Source organism: Acanthisitta chloris, unplaced genomic scaffold, assembly GCF_000695815.1.
Source record: "Acanthisitta chloris isolate BGI_N310 unplaced genomic scaffold, ASM69581v1 scaffold10395, whole genome shotgun sequence".
In the NCBI taxonomy this organism is placed as follows: Eukaryota; Metazoa; Chordata; class Aves; order Passeriformes; family Acanthisittidae; genus Acanthisitta; species Acanthisitta chloris.
This window is the reverse complement of record NW_008672104.1, coordinates 1683-24813: the sequence shown is the minus strand read 5'-3', so window position 1 is coordinate 24813 and position 23131 is coordinate 1683. Positions and strand designations below refer to the sequence as shown.

The 23131-nt window shown below is 38.1% G+C and overlaps 1 protein-coding gene across 1 annotated transcript; it reads right to left on the bottom strand.

Moving 5' to 3' along the window:
* Window positions 1-10511: 10511 nt before the first annotated feature.
* Window positions 10512-22390, bottom strand: UBXN2B (UBX domain protein 2B; the record flags this gene model as incomplete). Its single annotated transcript, XM_009074391.1, has 8 exons — window positions 10512-10804; window positions 12933-13094; window positions 14362-14499; window positions 14969-15078; window positions 16487-16564; window positions 18207-18366; window positions 19896-19967; window positions 22290-22390. Coding segments are annotated over 8 exons (984 nt in total), but the record flags the coding sequence as incomplete, so codon positions are not given.
* Between the last annotated feature and the right edge of the window lie 741 nt (window positions 22391-23131).

Genomic DNA, 23131 nt, shown 5'->3' with positions numbered 1-23131 from the left:
AGGAACAATAGCTATCAATCATATAAATAGTCAACCTGCCCCAGAGACTTTTGCTCTTGATTACACTCTGAAGAGAGATCCTGGTTTAGGGATAGTATCATGTAATTTTTGCATAAGCCAAGATTGCACAGATCTGGAAAAACACTTTGGCCAACAACTTCTGTGGAAAAAAAATGCAAATTGTAGTCAATCAAAACAGTTATAGAGGTCTTGTATTTCCTGAGATGCTTGGATTGGAAATAAGAATATGAATTCTTTCTTTTCCTTGTATTCAAAATGACACATTTCCGGTTTTCTTCCCATTTAAAAAGATTTCATTTTAAAATTTCAAGCTAAAGGATTAAAAGATGGAAAGCATAGCACTTTATTTGATTTTTAATAACGCTGGCTGTCACAATGTTTTGGTTTGCTGAAAATTTTGATAGAATTGACTTAGGTCAGCTCTACTAAATGGCTATCATCCAATTTTTACTGGAATGAATTATTTTCATAGCTTCCCTAGTAACTAAAACTTCTGCTTTTCCATTTCAATCATAGAACTGTTAACTTTCTCGTACCATGCCCTCATATACTGAAATTTATGCAGACTGATATAGTATTTACTTTTGAAAACATTTGTCAGCTATTTCTTTGCAGTTCTTACACACTAAAAGTTCCCCAAGACACTTTTTACTGGTTTTCTTCCTGTCTTGTCAACATCAATAGGAATTTAATCTAAAACTTTCACCACAGGAAGAGAAATCAATGTGTATCACTCTTGAAAGTATCCTCTATAACTTTTACTATAAGGGCAGAAAGTAACTTTTTATATTTCTATTAACCTGAAATCACAGAAGAGATATATTGGAGCAGATTCCAAGAATGATTTTCTATCAATTGCTATATGTACAAATATGGATCCATTGAACTACAGAGATGTTCCTGTCTGCTGACATTAAATTTTGGTATGCAGCATGTCATGACTATCACCATCATAATGGCCAAATCAGTTGGCAAGGTGTATGTCACACAAACCCTTTACAGCAAACATTCAGGTGCAGTGCTGCATCTTTTTTTGTGTACTTTTAAATATAACAGTGAAGACCTGTCCAGATTCCCATCTCAAATCAAAGACACTGACTGCAATTTTATAATACTTCATTTGTTTTTTCTTTGTTTATTCTGATAAGCTTCTATATATTAACATTTGATGCTACATGACAATTTTATTAATTTACTTGCTCATATAGAGAGCAAAAGAAAACAGACTCTACTAACAGAAGGTAAAAAGAGCCTGTCTTGCTCAGCTCATAGGTGCAAGTCAAATCTATTTCCATTGTTACTTCCCCCTCTCAAACATCAGAAAGAAATTGCATTAATCATATCATTCAAAGAAATAATTTTAAAGAAACCAGAAAACAACTGGAGAGCTCTTCTGGGCAAGAATTACATGCTATTCTAAATGACAATCTCACTCATATGCAATAGAGAACTGAGTCAAATTTAAAAAATGTATTTTAAGGGCAAAGGTTATGTTTTAGTCTTTGAGGTCATTCCCTTTCTTCAGTCCTAGTCCATTCATTTGTGAAATAAGGTGAATGAAGTCACTGGTGACAATAGTCCCAACAGATCCACAAACCTTCATCTTTTCATTTGGCGTGTGCACGACCTGTGTCTGCTTTTCCTCAGCCAGGCGTTTCACAGAATCACAGAGCAGTCTGGGTTGGAAGGGACCTTGGAAAGTCACCTAGTCCAAACCACTCTCTGCAATAAGCAGAGACATCTTCAAGTACATCAAGCTGCTCAGAGCCCAGTCCAATCTGACCTTGAACGTTTCTAGGGATGGGGCATTCACCACTTCTCTGGGCATCCAGTTCCAGTGTCTCAATCATAAAAATTTTCTTCTTTATATCTAGTCTGAATCTTTCCTCTCCTAGTTTAAAATCATTATCCCTTGTCCTATGCCAACAGGGCCTGCTAAAAGGTCTATCCCCATCTTTCTTATAGGCCCCCTTTTAGTACTGAAAGGCTGCTATAAGGTCTCCCTGGAACATGCTCTTCTCCAGGCTGAATAACTCCAACTCTCTCAGACCATCTTCACAGGAGAGGTGCTCCAGCCATCTGATTACTTTTGTGGCCCTTCTCTGCACTCCTTGTTCCCCGTGCAAGGACCTCAGATCTGGACACAGTACTTCAGGTTAGGTCTCAGGAGAGCAGGGTAGAGGGGCAGAATCACCTTCTTTTGATGCAGCCCAGGATATGATTGGCTTTCTGGGCTGCAAGTACACATTGCTGGGTCACGTCCAGCCTCATATCCATGAGTATTCCCCAAGTCCTGCACCCAATCCCTTCATCCCCCAGCCTGTATTGACATCGAGGGTTGCCCTGACCCAGGTGCAAGACTCTGCACTTGGCCTTGTAGAACCTTCAGAGGACTGATGCAGTGCTCATAGGAAAATCATAGGCAGAATCAATCTTGCTGCTCAAGATTTTTTTGTTTGCCTTTTAACTTCCTTGTCTAAAAAATCCATCATCTCATAGAACAAGAATAAATTCCGGCTGACTTCTACAGTAATCCTGTCTGTTCTTTAGGGCACAAAGGAACCAGAAAAAAAAAAAAAAAGAGAAGAAATAATAGAAAAGGGAAGTTCTCCCAGAGCTAGGTTGCAATATCTGAAGATTTCGGCATGTCACGGGTTGACAGATCAGCAGCAATGATGGCTAAAAATCACATTACTGGGGTGGAACTAGAATGACAATACTGCCAGAGTGCCCTGATCTTAAGCTAAAGGTGATAATTGCCCACTTAGTCAGAAAAGACAAAAGAAATTCAAGGTCTTCGATATGAAAAACTTAACTTAGCTCTGGACAAAAAAAAAAAAAAAAAAAGGGAAGTGCAGAGCATCTAAAGAAGAATCCATTAGTAATGTTTGCATAAAAGGTGACAGTCTTCCATTACTGAGTTGAGGATGAGTTATTTTTCTTTGCTCTGCTTTAATACATGTCTTCCAAATAATTTCTTAAATATCTATAAAAATCTGGCTCTCAGAAAGAATGTGAATCCTTGGGATACAAACTATTATGATCAGCCACCCAGCAACTCATTTCTCAAGCACAACTGTTAGTTGCAGAAGACCAAATAAAATGGATGAGGTGCAACATAATAGATGAGATCCTGAGAGTACAGAATGAAAATTTGTTGTCAGAAGACTCCCTCAGTTTCAATGACAGATGTTTAAGGAGGCAGGAACAGGAAAAAAAAGGAATTACATTTATCAAAGATGGGCATCCACCTGCATGGGAAGTGCAGACTGTAAGCTCTGTGGATGCTATGATAGCTGGAATAAGAAGGCAGTGTCTTTTATTGTCGTATCTCTTGAAGATTTTCTACCAGAAATAACCTGATATGGATTATAATCTATTCCTCCATCAGAATGACAGGATAAAGACAAGACAAAAAAATCTCCCCCTATCATTTGCTATGACCAACTTGCATTGTGTTTGCAATCAACTGTTCCATGTGCTCCAAGCAGAAAGGAAAGCTGGGTTTTACTGATATTAGAAGTTCCTTCTTAATTGCTTAACTGACATGCAAGTCTGGACTTCAAATCTCCAATCCACTCAGGCTGCCTTCTAAAGCCTAACACTTTCCTTTTGCTAGAGAATACAAGTTATTGTCAGAATCTACACCCCTATTTCACAGAGGGAATTTAGACAAAATGCTTACCACATCCTCAACAAATCGTAATATAGTTCATTCTTGAAGATTAGTCTGATTTCACAAGACTTTGGCAGCTTTGGCAACTACTGCTAGGTCTCATCTATAAAATCCTAATTAAAATAAATTTTTCCTATCTGACAGTGTAGTAACAGATTTTGTTTTAACCTTCTTTTGCAGAAATTAAAATATCCGTATAACTATGGATAAGCTTTCTATAATAATGCAAATACACAAAAATTCGAGTTCTTCTGAATATATTACAAAAATTCCTATTATTGACTGTCACATGTTACTCTATAGATTGTTCATCATGTATCATGGAATCATAGAGTACCAAGGAATCATAGTAAAGCTTTGGTTGGAAGGGACCTTAAAGATCATCTGGTTTCAACCCCCCTGCCACGGACAGGGATACCTTGCACTAGACCAGGTTGCTCAGAGCTCCACCCAACGTGGCATTGAACACTCCCAGTGATGGGGCACCCACAACTGCTCTGGGCAACCTGTTCCAGTGCCTCACCACCCTCAAAGCTAAGAATCTTTTCTTAACACCTAATCTAGACCTACCCTCTTTCAGTTTGAATCCATTCCCCCTTGTGCTGTCACTATGTGCTTTAGTAAATAGTCTCTCCCCATCTTCCTTGCAGGCTCCCTTCAGGTACTGGAAGGCTGCAATTAGGTCACCCAAAGCCTTCTCTTCTCCAGGCTGAACAATCCCAATTCTCTCAGCCTTTCCTCATACAAGGGGTGCTGCATCCCTCTAATCATCTTGGTGGCAAGCCCACTAGCAAAATGTAGCTTTCTTCAGAAAAATACATCTCACTCCTGTAACAGCAATTAATAAAGCCTTAGTTACTGTGCTTGCACAAAGACAGCAGCACTATCTGAACTTGGATATGCCACTGTTCTAAGAAAATTCATAAAATTAAACACGTGTTTGTGGGTGGCCTTGACTATGAGTAAAGGCCATTTGGAAATCACTAACTCCAGGTCATCTCTACCTTCTCTGCTTGCGCAGTCGATTGGGTAATAACGCCCATACAGACAACTAAGGCAAACAGACCTTGCCAGGTTGACATGTTCTGATACTGCGATATCAGTTAAGGCACCAGGAGCTAGCATTTGCCCAGGTACTACAAGCTAGAACGGAAGAACCCAATAATGTAGTCATGAATCTAATTTTTCACAGTTTCAATGTTTTACTGCAGTAGGGACTGAAGATTGCTTGCAACTACAACCAGGCAGGAACTATTTTTAGGAACTGCAGATGCACTGAGGGACATGAAACCAGCCACAACAAACTTAGGATGTGAGTATTAAACCTAAAGATAAATATTCTTATGTGTGCCCACAGACAGGCCAGTAGCCACCAGGGAGTTACTCAGGAAGACAGACAGAACTTAAAGAGACTTTCTGTACACACATAAAATAACATCTAGACAAGTAAATTAGAAGTAAAAGCCTTTTTGCGGAAGAGGTCATTGCAGGTTAGAGAAGAAACGTGGAGAATCAAAGGTCTTCCAAAATCCTTTCAAGGTTCTAGTTTTCTCACAATTTTTTATTTTTTGACATCATGACCTACTCCACATTCCTATTATATGTGCAACCTACGCTTTCTTTTGTAATTTAGGCTATGACATACTAGTATAAACCCACAAAACCCAGACAGAACTGTATTCCAAAGACTGGGCTCTGCAACAACAGGAATACAAAAAGCACTAGCCAAGTAAACCTCATATACTATTGAGCCCTTTAGGTGGGGGAGTCTGTGTCAAAAAATACAACTCAGTGCTACATCCAAACTTTGACAGTGTTGGGATTTAAGACAGATGGGAAAAAAGTGAACCTGAATCCTCAGCAGAGAGCCTTTTAAGGTCTAATTGTCTCATATCTCTCAAGGAAACATTCAGTCCTTTCACACAGACCAAATCCTGGCTTACAATTTTTTGTGTGGTGACCAAGGTTGCCAAGCAGCTCCAACTGGGTCTAAGGTCTGTGTCTGCTTCCAGGAAATAAAATGTTCAGGAATGCTCCTTAGAAAATGAAACAAATGGTTAGACTATAAGAGCACAAGCAAGTAGTTTAGTGAAAAACATTTTAACAACCATTTGGTTATATCCATTTATGGTCCCTACTCTGCTTTCACTGATTCCTTGTAGACTACAGGATCCGGGGACTGCTACGGGAAGTAGCACCGTTTTAATAAAAATATGCAGAAATATAATTTTATAGTCAAAAGAGCTGAAAAAATACACATAACATAGCAAAACCAGTGAACCAATATTTAAAAGATTATGAATAAAATAATGGAAATTGGTATTCACACATATCGAGGTACTCATTCACGGACAAAAAGTGGCAGCACTATTCTGTATTTGGAGCCAAAGTCTTCTCTGCAGAAAATTTCTCAATTTCTTACAACAAGGACCTGCTTGCTGAGTGAAGAATTCAAGTGCAAATAGAAATAAATACCTTATCTATGTTCTACTCTATAAACTGCAAGCTTTCTAAAAAACACAACACTTATATTTTCACATTCAGGGTGAGATTTTTGTTTGCAAAATCTAATTTAAAATGGATTAACTAAATTGTCATGAAAGAGCATAAGGACATTTACGCTGTGAACATCTGATTAATGATGATTTAATATAACTTGATTAGGAAGAGTTGCAGGATAAACAGAAATGAACTCTATTCACTGAAATGGAACATCTGTCCACGGTTTGCACAATGCAGGCACTAAAGTTCTGAGGTTTTCATTGGTCGGAAACACTGTAAACAGCTATTGCCATAAAAAAAGTTCATTAAAATTTAATTTGGAAATCAGAAAATTTATTTTGCCCCCAAAGTGCAATTTTTTGGTAGTGTTAAGGTTAGAGGTAGTAAACACTATGAATTCTGTTGTGGGGTTTTTATTTGCTACAATAGACAACCAAAATTTTTATATTAGCATCTAAGACTTCCATAAATAAATACCAACTTCACAGCCCTGCATAAGTAATTCCTTCTATTCAACTTTCAGCTAAAAACATCATGTAGGAAAAATGACTCATGCTTATTCCCATATGGGAATTCATTAGTATTTACATAGTCTGAGATCTCACCAAATTAATTTATACTGAAGTAGGTTTATAAATGTAAAAGAGTAGCTCCTCCAGAATAATTCCCTAAAGGATTTTTTTAAAATTCCACAGTTAAGAATGTCTCTCTTGGTTTATCTTAATGCAGTGTGGAATAACACATCTACCTTCTCATACTCCTGGAAAAAAGCTAAAACACACAGCTTATAGATCACATATTTAACTCAAGAGCACATAGCTCCCAGTGAACAGAAAAATTGCAAGAAGGCGAGTTCTACAATCTGAGTTCTCCAATGTTCAGCAGATTATTTTTGGAATGTCTGTAATACTGAAGAATTACAGTGTTGTATGTTACATCTCCAGCCCTTTAAACAGGAAACATACATCAGAATTTATTAATTCTGACTGGGCAAAGGCAAAGTAAACTGTTTTTAAAAACTAAGCCATATTATTTTACTTTGTGTCAGTGGCAATCCTAAATAGATTTAATTTACATAAATCTTACAGAAAGCCAGCATGACAATTGGAATTAAACAAAAACATAAGAGATAGAGAAGTTGATTTTCAAGGTTGGTTCATTCCATTAGTTCAACTTCACTTTGAAAACACCTGAACTGAGTTTCCACCTTCGTACAAGCTTCCAATTTGTGTTGTGCTGTTCTCTACCAAAGTCCTATGATAATTTTTCCCCCTGTGAAGTAACTGCCTACATTAAATCACTTCATCTCTGTTTTGTTCCTGATAACTTACCTGTTTTGAGCTCTTTTAAGACATTTAATTTTGCATTTCTATTGATGCCTTGGTCCTATCTCTAAAGTCCTTGAACAGCAGGACCAGCACTATAAATGGTATCAAACTCACCAGTAAAAAACACAGGGATTAAAATCATCCCAGTCACAGAGTCAGTTCTGTAAACCTCAAAGGAGCATAAATAGTTCTGCTGTATTGTTTTCCTACTGTTATCCAACTCCATTCCAGGGCAAGGGCTTTCCAGGCTTAGCATCTTTCACAGCTGGTTCCAGACTTGTAAACTGACATTTGGCTGTACAAAGGATGTAAGTGACCCAATTGCCACAGTCCAGTAAGTGTTCATCACAGTTGTTGCCTACAGTTGTTTATCATTGCACTAATCTTTGGGTTTTCAAAATCTGTTTTCAAATAATTGATAACAGCTAAATAGTACCAGTCCCACTTTTAATCTCTTGAGGAACCAAATCCATCTATATTCATCCTATAGAAACACCACAAACAAGGGGAAGGTGCATCTCTGTTCTCCCTGCACAGAATCACACCATTTAAAGACCATGGGAGCTGTAACTTAATGTAAGCAACTAAGCAGGGAGCTAGCAAATAGCACCTCTGAGCACTTACATGACCTCCTTGCTTCATTTAATATTGGACAAATTTTCACCAAAGAGTGAGAACAGCATGAGGTAATGTTAATATATGCTAATTGTACAAGTGTGCCCAGTAGTCTAATTAAAGCAGGATGATTACAAATATTTTAATGTGCTGCTGGTGAAAAAAACCCAAAAAACCCTAACACTAACAAAGCTGATTGTACTTATCCAGAATAAATGATTACAGAGATTTTTCTTAAAATAAAACATTCAGGTTTTGATCATTTGGCTCGTGTGATAAAGGAATTCTAGGAAAGACAAGCAGAGGTAAAGCCTGAGCCTTTCATAAGCTGCCTACAAGAGGAAGCATAGGATTATTACCTGTGTTTCATGGAAGCTAAGAGGAACTCCCAAACTCAGAAGCCTTACTGTGAAGGAAAGATAATCACCCTCTATACCAAACCAAGCTCTTTCTCCCTTGTAGCCAGTCTTAACATAGGTCTGTGCTCAAGGAATCATCTTGTGCCAAAAATTCAAAGATGTTAGCTGCAGGAGTGAGAATTAATGTTAATAAAAGGTATAACATAAAATTATAAGATGGAAAATTCTACAGGTTTTCAAGTCCTGAGAAGCAGTGAAACATCAGCATTGATGTATTTTCTTAGTGCTGAACAAAATAATGCCTACTACTGGGACTCCCTGTTACTCTCAGCTACTACTGAACACTAAAATCTCCCAGCTATTTGAAACAGAGATTGTGATAATAGGCAGCTGTGGGTTTTGGCGTAAGAGAGGAAAAGAAACTATTAATAATGTAACTTCACCTATGATCTGAACTGAAATATGCCCAAACCACAGACTGCCCAAGACTGATACCACAATACTGACTTTGGCCCCACATTTATATAGAAAATTGTTAATATATAAAATACATGCATAGTACATGCCCATTCCTTGTGTTTAGGCTTAAATATCTGGTACACAACACAACCACCATGTCATCACAACATAAATTAGGAATAAAGCAAGAAGTCTTGGTTGTGGTCTTTTCAACTTAAAACTTTAATTACTTAACGCATGAAATGAATTATCATGAAAATCATGCAAATATTCAGACTGCAAAACAGAATACTTCAAATACAATTGCATGTTTAAAGCTTACTCAGTCAAATATCTACTTTGAGGTAAAAATGAGATCAAATCAAATATACTGAGCAATTATAACCTTAACATAAATATTGATATTTTCAGAACAAAATAATCGGTGAAAACAGCATTTATAACACATATATGGGTACAAGAGATACAGCCCATTCACCCTCCTTCAGAGTGCGATACACTCATCTGATATAAATCCACAAATACTATAAAACTGCATACTACTAAAGCACAGCAGCCAGTTTGTCCCCAACATAAGATTCTTACCGGCTTACTGCAGTGTTGGGGCAAGTTATTTGAAAAAATATATAATTTCAAAGATTAAGGAGTTTAATTACACAGCTCCCAAACAAGCACAGTGAAAGCTGCGCCACCAAATCCCCAATAAATACTACAAAATGCCTTTGGCCAAAATTCCAAATACAAAGACCTGAAACTCAGGTCAAAATACACGACCAATTGGCATGTTTATGGTGTCAGATGCATGCACAAAAGTAGACAAGTTCTGCGTTTGTGCACCTTGGTGTATTTTTGCTTGGGGTTATTTAAGTAACTGTTTGCGTAAAGAACCATGTAGCTCCACAGGGTTCAACTGCATATTCAGATTCGAAGTGACCACAGGCCTCCTCTCATGAAACCTAAACCACATGATTTCCCCAGATGACTGTGGTCTCTGACATTTCTCTAACTTCAAGAAGACAAAAATTCGTATTTATTTTCATCACAACAACTAGAACACAAACAATAACAACCTATTATAGTCTGCAATAGCTGAGGTTTGCATCTCCTGAACTGATTCACTCATACAGGCTACAACACAAGGAAAATGACATAAAAACTAGAATGTAAATATTATACTGCACCATGAAACACTACAAATAGAATATACAAAAATTATATTAGGGCATTTATTATCTGTAAACCTATTAAACAGAACACCTTAATATTAATATAGTTTGTAAGGTAAACATAACCTACAGGCTAAGTTTTCAAATGGCTGTTTGTCAATGCAGCATAGAACATTTCCATAGTGCAAATCTTAACAACTGTATGAAAGATACTGACCCCTTCAGAAAAATGCTTATCCCCCCACCCCCCTCAAAATAATGAGTCATAAAGTCCTATCTCATTTCACATTTAGTACATGTGGTTTGAAACATACTAACAAAGGGAAGCTTAAAGGCTGAATAATGTTGACAAACAAATTAAAAAGTTAGATATGTTAGAGCTGGAAGACATGAAATTCAAAAATCTGATCTGGAAAGGACAGAATAAAAAAAACACTGATATTCCCTTTCTTTGATTTGTTGGAAATATACTGTATGACAATACCGAAGGCTCCCCATATTGTACAAGTGTAAGATTACTTTAGTTGCTGAAGAATCACAGTGTTAAGTATATCTGCTTCTTGTAGTGTGAGGCTTTCATCTGTTAGCTCTTTATTTGGAAAGGTAGTCACAAGAACAAAATCGGTTGTTGCAAAAGCTGGACGAGACTGGATGATGAAATCTCGAATGTGCTTAATCCTGTGAAAAAGATATGGACATGAAAACTGTGGGATTCCATTTTGACATACATTTCTGAACATTAAGGTGATCAGAGAACACAAAGTCACCTAACAGACTAAACCACTAAGTCCTATTGATTTCACATTTCCATTTGATCCAGATGACTAATGATTGTAGCCTAGAATTTTTTGATTCTTGCATAAAACCCCCTGAAAAATTAAAAGGAATGTTCCTTATTTTCTCAAATAACAGTAACAAAACCTTTAATATGGAATTATATTGTAAACTGATACCTAACACAGGATGTCAAGCAATTTCAACACCACTGTCAAAAATTTCACTTATTAATATATTCCAGAAAGTTGAAATTATTAATGGAAGGAGGAATCTCAAAGTATATGGTCAGAGAAGAGAAAGTGGAGGGGAATTATTAATGCACTTCAATGACAAGAGGTTTACCTCTACTTTCACTTAGCACTGAGCTTTCAAACAATAGTTAGTAAAACAATTACAACAACAGTAAAACAGGAATAATTTAATAAGAGATGGATGAAAAAAACCCAGTATTTTAGAGATAAAACCCTGAAACTTGAGATTTCTCTCCTAAGACACAAAGCTGAGAATAAATCTTTGAAGATCTATTGTTACCAATAAGTAGGCAGATTTACTACAGCCAAACAAGCAGGGACTTCAGCTTTCTATCACTCTTCAAGGCCTATGACATAATCGATGTACTTTAGTAGCTGATTTTGATCATGCATATGGCAAAGATTACCAAAAGATTCGCAGACAAGGGAAAGTTAATGATGGTTAAAATAAGCTCCTGGCAACACCCCTGTTGCTGGGAGGTTTACCACTTCTACCCTTTTATGCAGACAGAAGAACACACAACACTGCTAGAGAGGATCCCAGTCAGCCCTACAGTTTGTACAAGTCGGTTCTCCAGCACTCTGAGGAAAGGATCTGGGTCTGTACTGTAGTCTGCTAAACCATGAAAAATTACTGCTGTACCTTTCTCTCTACTGGCATCCCAGATAAAATTCCCTCATTGTAGTCTGTGTATCATCAGGTGAAGCAAAATACACAGTCCTTATTCTGAGCCAGGAGAAAACCCAAGAAAACAGGTGAACTCTCCATGTAACAGTTATTAGCAAGGAATTGGGTACACACTAAGACCACCTCCAAGTCAGGATTCGAGCTCAGTTTCAGCTGTGTTCTAACACAGTGCAGATTTCACATCAGGGCTGGCATGAACACTACTTAAGTGTGGGTGGAACTACTAACCAAATCTGCCCTCTGCCCGAAATTCCCTCAGCCTCGCAGCGACAAGCAGAGCTTTGCAGAACCTTGCACTAACACAACCTCTTAGGCAAATAAATGGGGTTGGCCAACACCATTTGTGGCACTGCCCCAACAATGTCAACAAAACTGGTGGCAAGCTCTAATCAGCAACGCTACTAACAGATCTAAAAGACCCATCAAGTTCACACACTGCCAGTTTTTAGGACGTGACTATCCAAACCAAAACAAAGGTTCGATCTCAGTATTCTGTCCACCCACAAGCCAGAACAGCAAATCAGCATGTTATGCCTCTATACCCTTCTGCATATGGGCTGCAGCCTACACTTCTAACCCATGTCATGTTTAGTGCAGTCTTGAGAACAAGGTAGAAAGCTGGAGCTCTTGATTATGGGCCACAGAATTTCTCTGCCTGTAGTATGGACTATAATCCAATTGAAATTATGCTCAACACTTTCCAGTGTTTTCTGAGTCATCCATCTGCTCTCCCAAGAAGGGCCCAGGGCTGGTATGACTACACAGTGGGGCTACACAGACTTCAGTTGACCTGAGAACAGTTATGGCTTGTACTGTATCCTTAAAAAAACCCAAGAAAAGTCCCAGGACATAATTGGTTGTAACAGTTTGTGACTTTGCAGTTACCAAATATTTTGTGTTTCCAAGTACGTAACTTAGCTTTGACAGTCAATTTATCAGTACATCCATGTTATGAAAATGACACAGAGCTATGCATTTCAGCAAAGCTGTATTTCCCCCCTTTTCCATGTCTTGCTGATACTTATTAATGACAAAACACAAACCTATTGAAAAAGTAATGGTTACCTGCATTGATGCAGAATGAATTTACCTGTGCGTTTGATTAAATCTCTGTATTAATCGGCTTCCATCTGCTAATCTGATTTGAATTTTAGTTGCTGGCACGGAATCATCGATCAGAACGGGTGCATTAAGAATGGATTTATGCTCCTCCTCTGGGGAAGAAGGTGTGCTGACTATTTCAGGTGTAAGGCTAAAGGATAGAAAAAAAAAGCCCAAAACAACAAATCAGTTGTTATTAATGGAATTAAACCAGAACTGAATGTTTCAGTTGTCTTTTTCATTGACAAACTACCACATATAGCTAGTACAAATGAGCAGCGAAAATCCTCTAAGTTATCTGGACTAAGCATAAACATAGCTTTTCAAATGGAGACACAAATAATGCCTTTGTAGTTTGTTGTTAATGACTGCAATACTTCACCTTTATTTTTCTTGTAACTGATATCTTTACATTTGCATGATTTTAAACAGGTAATCAAGTATGACTAGAAATATATTTGTTTATGCTTACAGAGCATGAAATAAGAGATGCCTTTGATACTAAGATTCACATATCATACCTCCTAAACTATATTAAAAATTAACTGTGCATCATGATAACGCACTGGGCTGACCAGTTGCCTTCAGGAGCATTACTTTGTGATTCTGGCCATCCCCCACCCTTTTAGAGTACAAGTGACATTAACAGGTAATTGATAATTACCACAGAGTAAGTGTGAAATTTTTAACACTTCTATAGGAAGAATATAACTCTGACTGCAGATAACCATTTGGCTGCTCCTTTCATTGCTTGTATACCTGAGACGTCAGCAGCTAGCAGTACAAACAAAAATGCCACACAACAGGTGTGCACATATTCTCATACACAGAACCTCCTCTCTTCCCCACCTATTTTCTTGAATAATCTGGATGCATGCTAAAATGACGTTATCATATACAATTGTTCCCTATTTCACCTCTACCAGAGCTTACCCCTTTCTCAGCTTTACTGAGCACATTTCATCTAAAAAGATGGAATGTAGATAAGAAACAGCAAAGAATCACTTATTTAATTAATTACTTGCAGAAGCACACCAGAAAAAGATGGAATGTAGATAAGAAACAGTAAAGAATCACTTATTGAATTAATTACTTGCAGAAGCACACCAAAAATACCTTTTTTTGGCAATCAAATATATTACATGAATAAAAGCAATCACAAACAGAAACCTAGAATTATTTACAATTCAACAGCTAATATCGAGTCAGCTATAAAAGATGCTTTAAAGCCTGTAATTTTTATGTGAAAAAGCTGATGATCAGCAGAGTTGATGTCACACTCCTGTTTACTCTTACTGACCAATTTAAAGTGAGCTGAGGTTATGCATCTTTGGACAAAGTAGTCTTAAATTTTCAGTCACAGGAATGAAACAGCAAATGAACACAGAGCACAGAACAGAAAACCTAGTTTGTGTTACCTTCCAAGTTTCTGCCCTTCGCCACTGAAAGCTTTGAATCGCAGTCTGGGCTTCACATATTCCTGTTCTTGGTGATCTTCCATATCCAAATTCACCTGGCCACCGTGAACAAGTCGCTGCAGTTCCACAGGAATTTCCCTTAAGTACAACAAAATATTTTCCCAATTACATTCTGAACTGTAAAATGAAATTACACGCAAAGTGCACACACAGTACGAGTTGATATATTAGTATGTTTACTTTAAAAGTCTTAGACATTCAATTATTTTATGGATTGATTTCAGCATAAAGAAAAAACAATATAGTCAGTGAGCTGACAGTCAAACCCAAGAACACACAGACAGTCCAAGCCTAGCACAAGCTAACAAAACAGGTGAATCTAAAAGCTGCTGTAACAAGTAACATTCAGAGTTAAAACTACCAGAGGAACCAAAGTATTCCAAATTTGTAAATGCTCCATGCATCTGATGACAAATACAGAATATATTTCATGGGCGCAGGCAGGGAAGAAGCCTAGAGCTTTTAAAAATTATAAACATGTGCAGAGAGCATTTTTCTTCACTTCACTTGAAAGGCATACCTCAAAAAAGTTGACATTTTAACTTACCCTCTTTTAACAGACTCAAGAAACTGAGCATTTGTTGGGTCTGAATAGGATCTCAACTCGCCATCATCTAAGCTGAAGCCATTCCTCCACAGTTTCAGCAAAATTTGAACCTATGGCACAAAACCAGTGAAATAAAAAAAGAAGTGAAGACAGACAAACAAGGCAGTACAATTTCATACAGATGAATTATACAAGTTTTGATCTATACTTAACAGATTTTGTACCACACCACAGACAAGAATGCAAAGGACAAAGTAAGAACAGAGCACAGCACTGTAACTGTCACTGTTAGATTTTTTTTTTTTTTTTTAAAAAAAAAGCAAATAACAGTTACAGACTACTATCTACTTCCAGACAACTTTTACACCTGGGGAAAAAGAATCTCTTATTCAGCTATCCACAGCAACTGCCTAGTGATCTTCACAGTGTTCCAATTATATGCAAAAGGAGTAAACATTTTTGTTGATATATTAGGAAATAAACCCATAGAAATATAAATTACTCCTGATTCATCAGATACAGTGAAAACTCCTCTTTCCTCAAATTACATGCTGAGCCCCAATGAAGTTGATGCCAGCTCCATTCAGTTCAAATGCTGAGAATCCTGGAAATCTTTATTCCCTTCTTACTCTGCTACATGAAAGGTCCAGCCAGAGCCTTTCAGCTTCAGAGCCTGCACCTCTCTTCCATGCAACTTGCCAGCATAACTAGGCTTCCCCAGCTGGTAAAACTGGCCTTCCCTAGGAAAACTATTCCTGCTCCCAGTTATGGTAAGCCCAGTGCAACAGGTTTCTGGCTGAGTACAGCTGGCTATTAGCTGGAGAGTAGAAGGATGACTTAAGAGGGTAGAAGGTAGCAGCTCCTGGTGTGACATGACACGAACCACTTCCTCTGGCCTTCCTCATTCCTTGTTTTTGTTTTATGGACAAGCTTAACATTGGCTGCAGCCATTAAAAAAAAAAAAGGCAAAGCGCAGAGAATATTGTTGTTTGCCAGCTTCTCCCTCACATCCTGCTTTTCAAGTGACAGGAAGGAAAGGCCAGACAATTTTCAAAAGGCCTCTAACATGCTGCTTCACCTTTCCTAGAACGCATCCATGCCCTCCAGTTTGAGATTGGCTGGGTTGCAAGCCATTAAAAGAATCAGCCCATGCCCTCCAGTTTGAGATTGGCTGGTTTGCAAGCCATTAAAAGAATCAGTTCTGAGAAGGATTAAAATGTTCACATAGCTAAGGGAATGCAAAACAACACCTGGAGGAAAGCAACTGAAAGGAAGGTCTGCTAAGAATTTCTAAGTAATTTACAACTGAAAATTCCCTAATGAAGGCTTTAGGGGTATTCAATGAACATCTGTTCTTTTTGGATACTAACAATTCCTACTTAACATGTATCTAGTATTTAGATATTACCTTTTTCCCCATAAACATAGTTACAGTAACACTGGCATCTCAAGCTGTAAACATGATTAAGCAGGCATCTGTTGGAGGCTCTGATTCCTACTATTCAGGATTTTACTTACATCTTGATTTTCTCCATATATGTATTCAGAATGCTTTTGTGATGAGTCACCCAATCTATATCCACCACCAGAAAATGACTGAAAAAAAAACCCAACATAGAAAAGCTTATTGAAATAATCTGAAACAGTTTATTAAAATTCTTACCTAGGTGCAAAGCAAAAAAAAAAAGCATCCACAAGCTTGCTTCTGTGATAAAAAGCAAATACACTGTTCTAACATGTATTTTCCAAGTGGAAAATTATACCTAGCAACCATAACTGGGCTAAGTAAGCTTTGTGTGACGCATTTTGGTTTCTATTCTGTACAGTTTTTCAAACGTAAGAATCATAGAAAAGTTTGGGTTGGAAGAGACTTTTAAAGGTCACCTAGTCCAACTGCTCCCTTGCAATGTGCAGAGACATCCTCAACTAGATCATGTTGCTCAGGGCCCTGGTCCATCCTGACCTTGAATGCTTCCAGGGATGGGGCATTCACTACCTCTCTGGGCAATCTGTTTCAGTGTTTTATTACACTCACCGATGGGCAATCTGTTTCAGTGTTTTATTACTCACCGAAAAAAAAATATTCTTCCTTGTATCTAGGCTGAATGCACCCTCTTTTAGTTTGAAACCATCACCCCTTGTTCTGTCAAAACAGGCCCTGCTATTCTTAGCATGTCCCTAAGTATGTCCCCACATTGTTATAGGCTGCCTTTAAGTACTGAAAGGCTGCTATAAGGTCTCCTTGGAACCTTCTCTTGTCCAGGCTGAACAATCTCAAGTCTATCCACCTTTCCTCATAGGAGAGGTGTTTCATCTCTCTGATTATTTTTGTGGCCTTCCTCTGGATTCACTCTAACAGGTCCATGTCCTTGCATTGAGAACTCCACAACTGGATACAGCACTCTAGGTGAGGTCTCACCAGAGCGAAGTAGAGCAGCAGAATCACCTTCTTCACCCTGCTAGCCATGCTTCTTTTGATGCAGCTCAGGATATGTTTGGCTTTCTAGGCTGTGTGCGCACATTGCCAGGTCATGCCCAGCTTCTCATCCATCAGCACCCCCAAGTCCTTCCCCGCAGAGCTGCTCTCAATCCATTCATACCCCAGCTTGTACTGACACTGCGAATTGCCCTGATGCAGGTACAGGACCCTGCATCCAGACTTGTTGAACCTCATGAGGTTCACAAAGATCCACTTCTCAAGCTTGTCCAGATCACTCTGGATGCCATGCTGTCCTTCAGGTGTGTCAACCGCAACACTCAACTCGGTGTGGTCTGCAAAATTGCTGAGGGTGCACGTGATCCCACTCTCTATGTTGCTGTTGAAGACGTTAAACAGCACTGGTTCCAGTACAAGCAGCACTACACCTTGTCACCAATCTCCAGCTGGATACTGTACTGTTGACCCCTACCCTCTAGGAGGAACTCAACACGTAAGAGATTCTGATTTGGGATGAAATTAGTTATTTTTTGATTTGTTTGAGGTTTTTCTAATCAATTGTAATTAAAAATAAAGCAAATAATTCCAGTTTACATTAATTTCTAATGACTTCCTCTGCAAGTGTCTGGTTCTTCATGTTTATTTTCTAGAGACAGCTATTCCAGCACAGACAATACACAACTGTGTTGAGCAAATCCTCCGTTGTTCTCAAACAACAAAGTGCAACACTTGCCACATGTGGTCTGATGAGCTTCAGAGACCCAAATGTAAATATAGATCAAAACATCATTTAACTTTTACCTTAGCTTTACTGAAATCACCAGCTGCTCTTGCGGCTTCATCTAACGGGACAGCCCCATGTTCTTTTGCTTCCTTGAAGAGTTCAGCAACAATTTTACTCGGATTATTAGAAGCCCCAGAAATGTGTAATCCTCTATATTCTGAGTCACCTGAATAAAATCTTCAGAACAGTAATGAGCAACAATGCTTTAAATGACAAGCATAATTTTCCTCTTTCCATCAGAAGAAAAAAAATGTAATGAACAAAGGGACAAATTTAGCACAAAACCTTTTCACTCTGATGATAGAAATGTTCCACTTGATTCTGATCTTCCCATTGATCCAAGCAGCACTACACCAAACACATTTTACTAGTAAAACTACCTAGGTGCCTTCAGGAACAGATCCCAGAGGTTAGGGGGCAAGGCTGTATGTTTTAGGTGAACACAGCCCTGATGCAGCTGTGCATCTTATGTGACTGTCACCTGTTCCCAAAGAGACCAGTTTGGTCAGGGGTGCGTGGGACTGTGCCCAGACTGGATAGAATATAGATTCACAACCAACACTGCCTTGGCAGAACAAGCATAAAACTGTTGTTGGCAAACCTGAAGAGTGCCACAATTTGACCTTTTAATTTAAAGATGTAGTACACTTCCATTCCCAACAAATATCAGAATGGAAAGGTTTTAGTAAATGCAGTTAACCTTTCAAGGCATTTTAAAATCGGCAGAAACTGCTGTGAAAGCTAATTTGTAGGTTTTTTCCTTCAGTACGGCCCCATTACTAGCTTTTGAGGATGAAATGTCAAACTACAAATAATTCTGTTCAAAACTATCTGTTTGCTTAGGAAGATCAAGCTATTCCTTGAGGATTATCCTGAGAAAGGCACTATAATCCCTAAATACCGATGGAATGGATGCTGTAAAAATATCTGTATATAAACATAAAATCTGGCAAACCTTGGTGTTTTGTCTTTGATTACAGAAAGCATTAATAACTAATAAATGCTTTCTGCTTTCCTTAACTTTTACACTTAACCTCTTGGTGCAAGGCAAATAAATTAATCCATGTGAAACTGCCTCTCAGGCCAATGACTTCAAAGTATGTTGATTCCAGTGTATTTTACAACTACCAAACTCCAGCAGTGGGTATGAAGGTGTTGTACAATCACACTGCTTTTACAACGTCACATAACTGCCAATCTCTTATCATCTCTCCTTTGTACATAAATCTGTACTTATTATCCCAACTGGCATTTATATGGAAAATCCTCAATTTTTAGATTTTAAAAAGAGTGATAGTGGTAAGGAGATGAAACAAGAATTCTTATCAGAATTTGTATTCAAGAAAGAAAAGAACTCAAATATTTGGGCAATGGATACACAGAACAATTCAGGATATTCAAGAAAAGGCATAAAACATTTTGAGAACAAGTTTAAGTTACAACCTTCACAACCTTACAGTCACATGTTAAAGCACCTACAGGGCAAACATCACTACAGCCAGACTCTGCTACATAGAGTTTTACTACAGCAGTGTCCAGCTAACACTTACTCTAATAAGTCACACAGCACCCAGTAGCTCTTTGCAGGACAGACCTAGCTGACATGTATTTTAACAAAACAGGAGAGAGTAAAGTATGAATGTGACAAAAGCCCAAATTACTTTCACAACTGTTAAATGATTTTTTTTTTGTTGTTTTAAAAATACCTTTGGTTTTCTTTGTCATCGCTCATGCTTCTCTCTGGTTTTCTCAGCCTTCTAAGAGAATCCAATTTAAGACTGCCAAGAGAACAAAAGAAAATATTTGAAGATGACTGGTACATACACTTCACTAAGTACTTCATATTTAACTTCTGAAACTAGGTGGGGTTTTTTTCCAAGAACCAAGGTTATAAAACTAGGGGGGTGTTTTTGGTCTTACCTTTGGTGGTCCCAGTGATAACACATGATATATGCAAGCTCAACAGCTGCTTTAGAACAGCTTACCAGAGTTAATCACACTTCAAATTACTTTTACATTTTAGCTGTTTTTCAAGAGGTAAGTTGGCTAGTGAAGTCAACACTGGCTTTCCTTTATGCCCTGGACTCACTTCTATCTTACACAATTTTAAAAACACCTTGAATTACAACATCACAAAGACTTTCAAAAGATGATAAAAATGTAGAGTCACATTCTGGTTTATGACAGGGACTGATCCACAAGCCAGGGTTGTTAGCTTGCAAAATTCCAGGAAAAGCTGTACAGGTATATGCTCTCATCCTTGATGATAAGACTTGTTAATGTAAGAAGTATATGAGGTAGCCAAATACCATGGGATAAGAACACATATAATCTGCTACATGAATAATGCCAGACCACTGGTTCAGTTTTATGCAATTTGTCTGATTACAATACCTTAGAAATTAAAGTATAGGAGACTAGGACATCTCTTTTTTAAGTATCAGTGTTGATAAGTAATTCTACATCTCAGTGAAGAATCTGCTTCTCATTACCTTCTCAGAAAAAAAATTTAGCTATGGACTTAGGTCATGTGCACTAGAAACACTTTTAATCAATTTTCTTTCTTTGTCACATTGTAGGTTTTGTGGGGCTTGAATTTCTGTGCCAATAGATTTAAGATTCCGAAAGAAGCTCACAGGACATGAGAGCAGGGTCCTGAGGCATTCCTCTACACCTGCAGTTGTGGAAGGCAAGCTGAGGAGATGACTTCAAGAGCAGCACTATGTTTCCTTAGAATTAAAACACTGCTCATCTGAGAGCAAACTGAAGTCTGCTAAAAGAAAAATCTCTTTTTAGATACCATGCAAATAGCAGCCATCACTTCCTTCTCAGACAGATTTCTGTACGACTGTCAACAAAGAGCAAGTGTTTGCCAATGATATATCACACTGAAATATTTGAGACATGGTAGTGCAGCTTTTCCTTCAGTTGGGAGTGGGAAGTTGTAACTTCATGATAAGTACTGGTAAACGGAGCTGTTGGCTTTATTTGTTTGTAAATTTTGTTCTATGTAGCTGATTAGTCAGTTTAGGTGGTTTCACTAAAAGAAACTCACCAAAAAAGCTACTATTTTCCAAGTGTCACATACTGCCTGAAGAGATCTGCATTTGCAGATGCACTGGAATCAGTTGGGAGTGGGAAGTTGTAACTTCATGATAAGTACTGGTAAACGGAGCTGTTGGCTTTATTTGTTTGTAAATTTTGTTCTATGTAGCTGATTAGTCAGTTTAGGTGGTTTCACTAAAAGAAACTCACCAAAAAAGCTACTATTTTCCAAGTGTCACATACTGCCTGAAGAGATCTGCATTTGCAGATGCACTGGAAGCACTGACTGGTGGAACTCTTCCTCTAACCTCCTTTAACACAGAGATCCACATTGGCAGCAGCAATTGAAAGACTAGCCAAATACAAGCCTTGTTATGGCATCACTGACAATAATGATATAAAGACTTTTCTTCAAACAATTTAATAAAAGAAAGATTAATTAAAAACTGGCAAGATTTCCTTAACCTTCAAATGCTTTGTGAACTGCAAACACTGGATTTACAGACACACGTCTTTCCTTTCACCTGCCCAACCCAGACAAATTCATTAAGAAGCCTTTCTTATTTCTGTCAGCCCACAGGAGCCTACTAGTGAACCTACTAATAGTTTTCCAAATTACTATTTGTCTCACCAGGTGCTGACATATATACAACACTGAAAGCAGCTCTCACTTGCCAAGTTTCACACAAACTACTGATTTGCTGAATTTTGAAGATGCAAAGAACTGCAGTATTTTTCTGATACAGCAAATTTCCAAATTCCATCTGCATAAACAAGAGCAACACTGCATTTCACTTATAGCATCTTAATCTTATCTGAAGTGGATTTAAAGTACTCTGGAATACCTGGAATAACATATAGCACAAAGGCTCCTAAATAAAGACAATTCAAAAAGCAGCCTGAGAAGACACACGAAGCATTACTGCAGGGATTCACAATTCTGAACTGCTGTAGATCACTTTTCATACAAGGAGGGGATCAAGCAAGCATGACAAAGTTTTGTCAGTTAATACAGTACCCATCCACACATTTCTGAAGCACACAGCACATCTTACCTCTGTGATGCTTTTGTGCTACCAGTCTTTGCAGCAGCTGGTTTGTCAGAACACAACGACTGCCTTTTAGCTTCATCTTCGTATAACTCTGCCAAGGCCAGCTGTGGGAAACAGAACTCTGCTTAGATGTCTGCAGCTCTTGAATCACATAGGGAACAGAAATAAGACAAAAATGAATGTGAAATGTGCATCTCTGGAAAATCAGAAACATCAGCATGAGAAACCCCAACTAAAATTCAACTTCCTTTCTGCTTTATGAAGAAAGCCACAGGATGCTTAAATGCTGCTGTGACTTGGAACTTGTACTCTGCTGTCATTTCGTTCAGTGTTTCACCAGCTACATTAAGCCTGTATTAGATTCAAAATCACAAGGGTATATACAAAAGTAGATATTAAGCATCAGCTCCTTAATGTTAGTTAACAAACAGAACAGGTTGCCCAGGGAGGCAGCGGGTGCCACAACCCTGGCAGTGTTCAAAGCCAGACTGGATCAGGCCTTGAACTACCTGGTCTAGTAGGAGGTGTCCCAGCCCATGGCAGGGGGCTTGGGACTAGATGATCTCTAAGGTCCATTCTAACCCCAAAACTTCTATGACTCTATGAAATTGAGGTAAGACTGGGAAGCAAATAATAAATTTTACATAAAACCAGAAAAAACATAACTCAAATAAGCCTGTACTGGAACGAAGATGGAATTCAGCTTGATGGCTTGGATTCAAGACATCACTGCAAATACCCAAAAAAACCCCAACAACTTTTTCACAAAGGTTCCCCAAATGCTGTCATATCACTGGCAAGTTCATTTTCAGGATGTTGTGTGAGGGACATCTAACATGCAATTT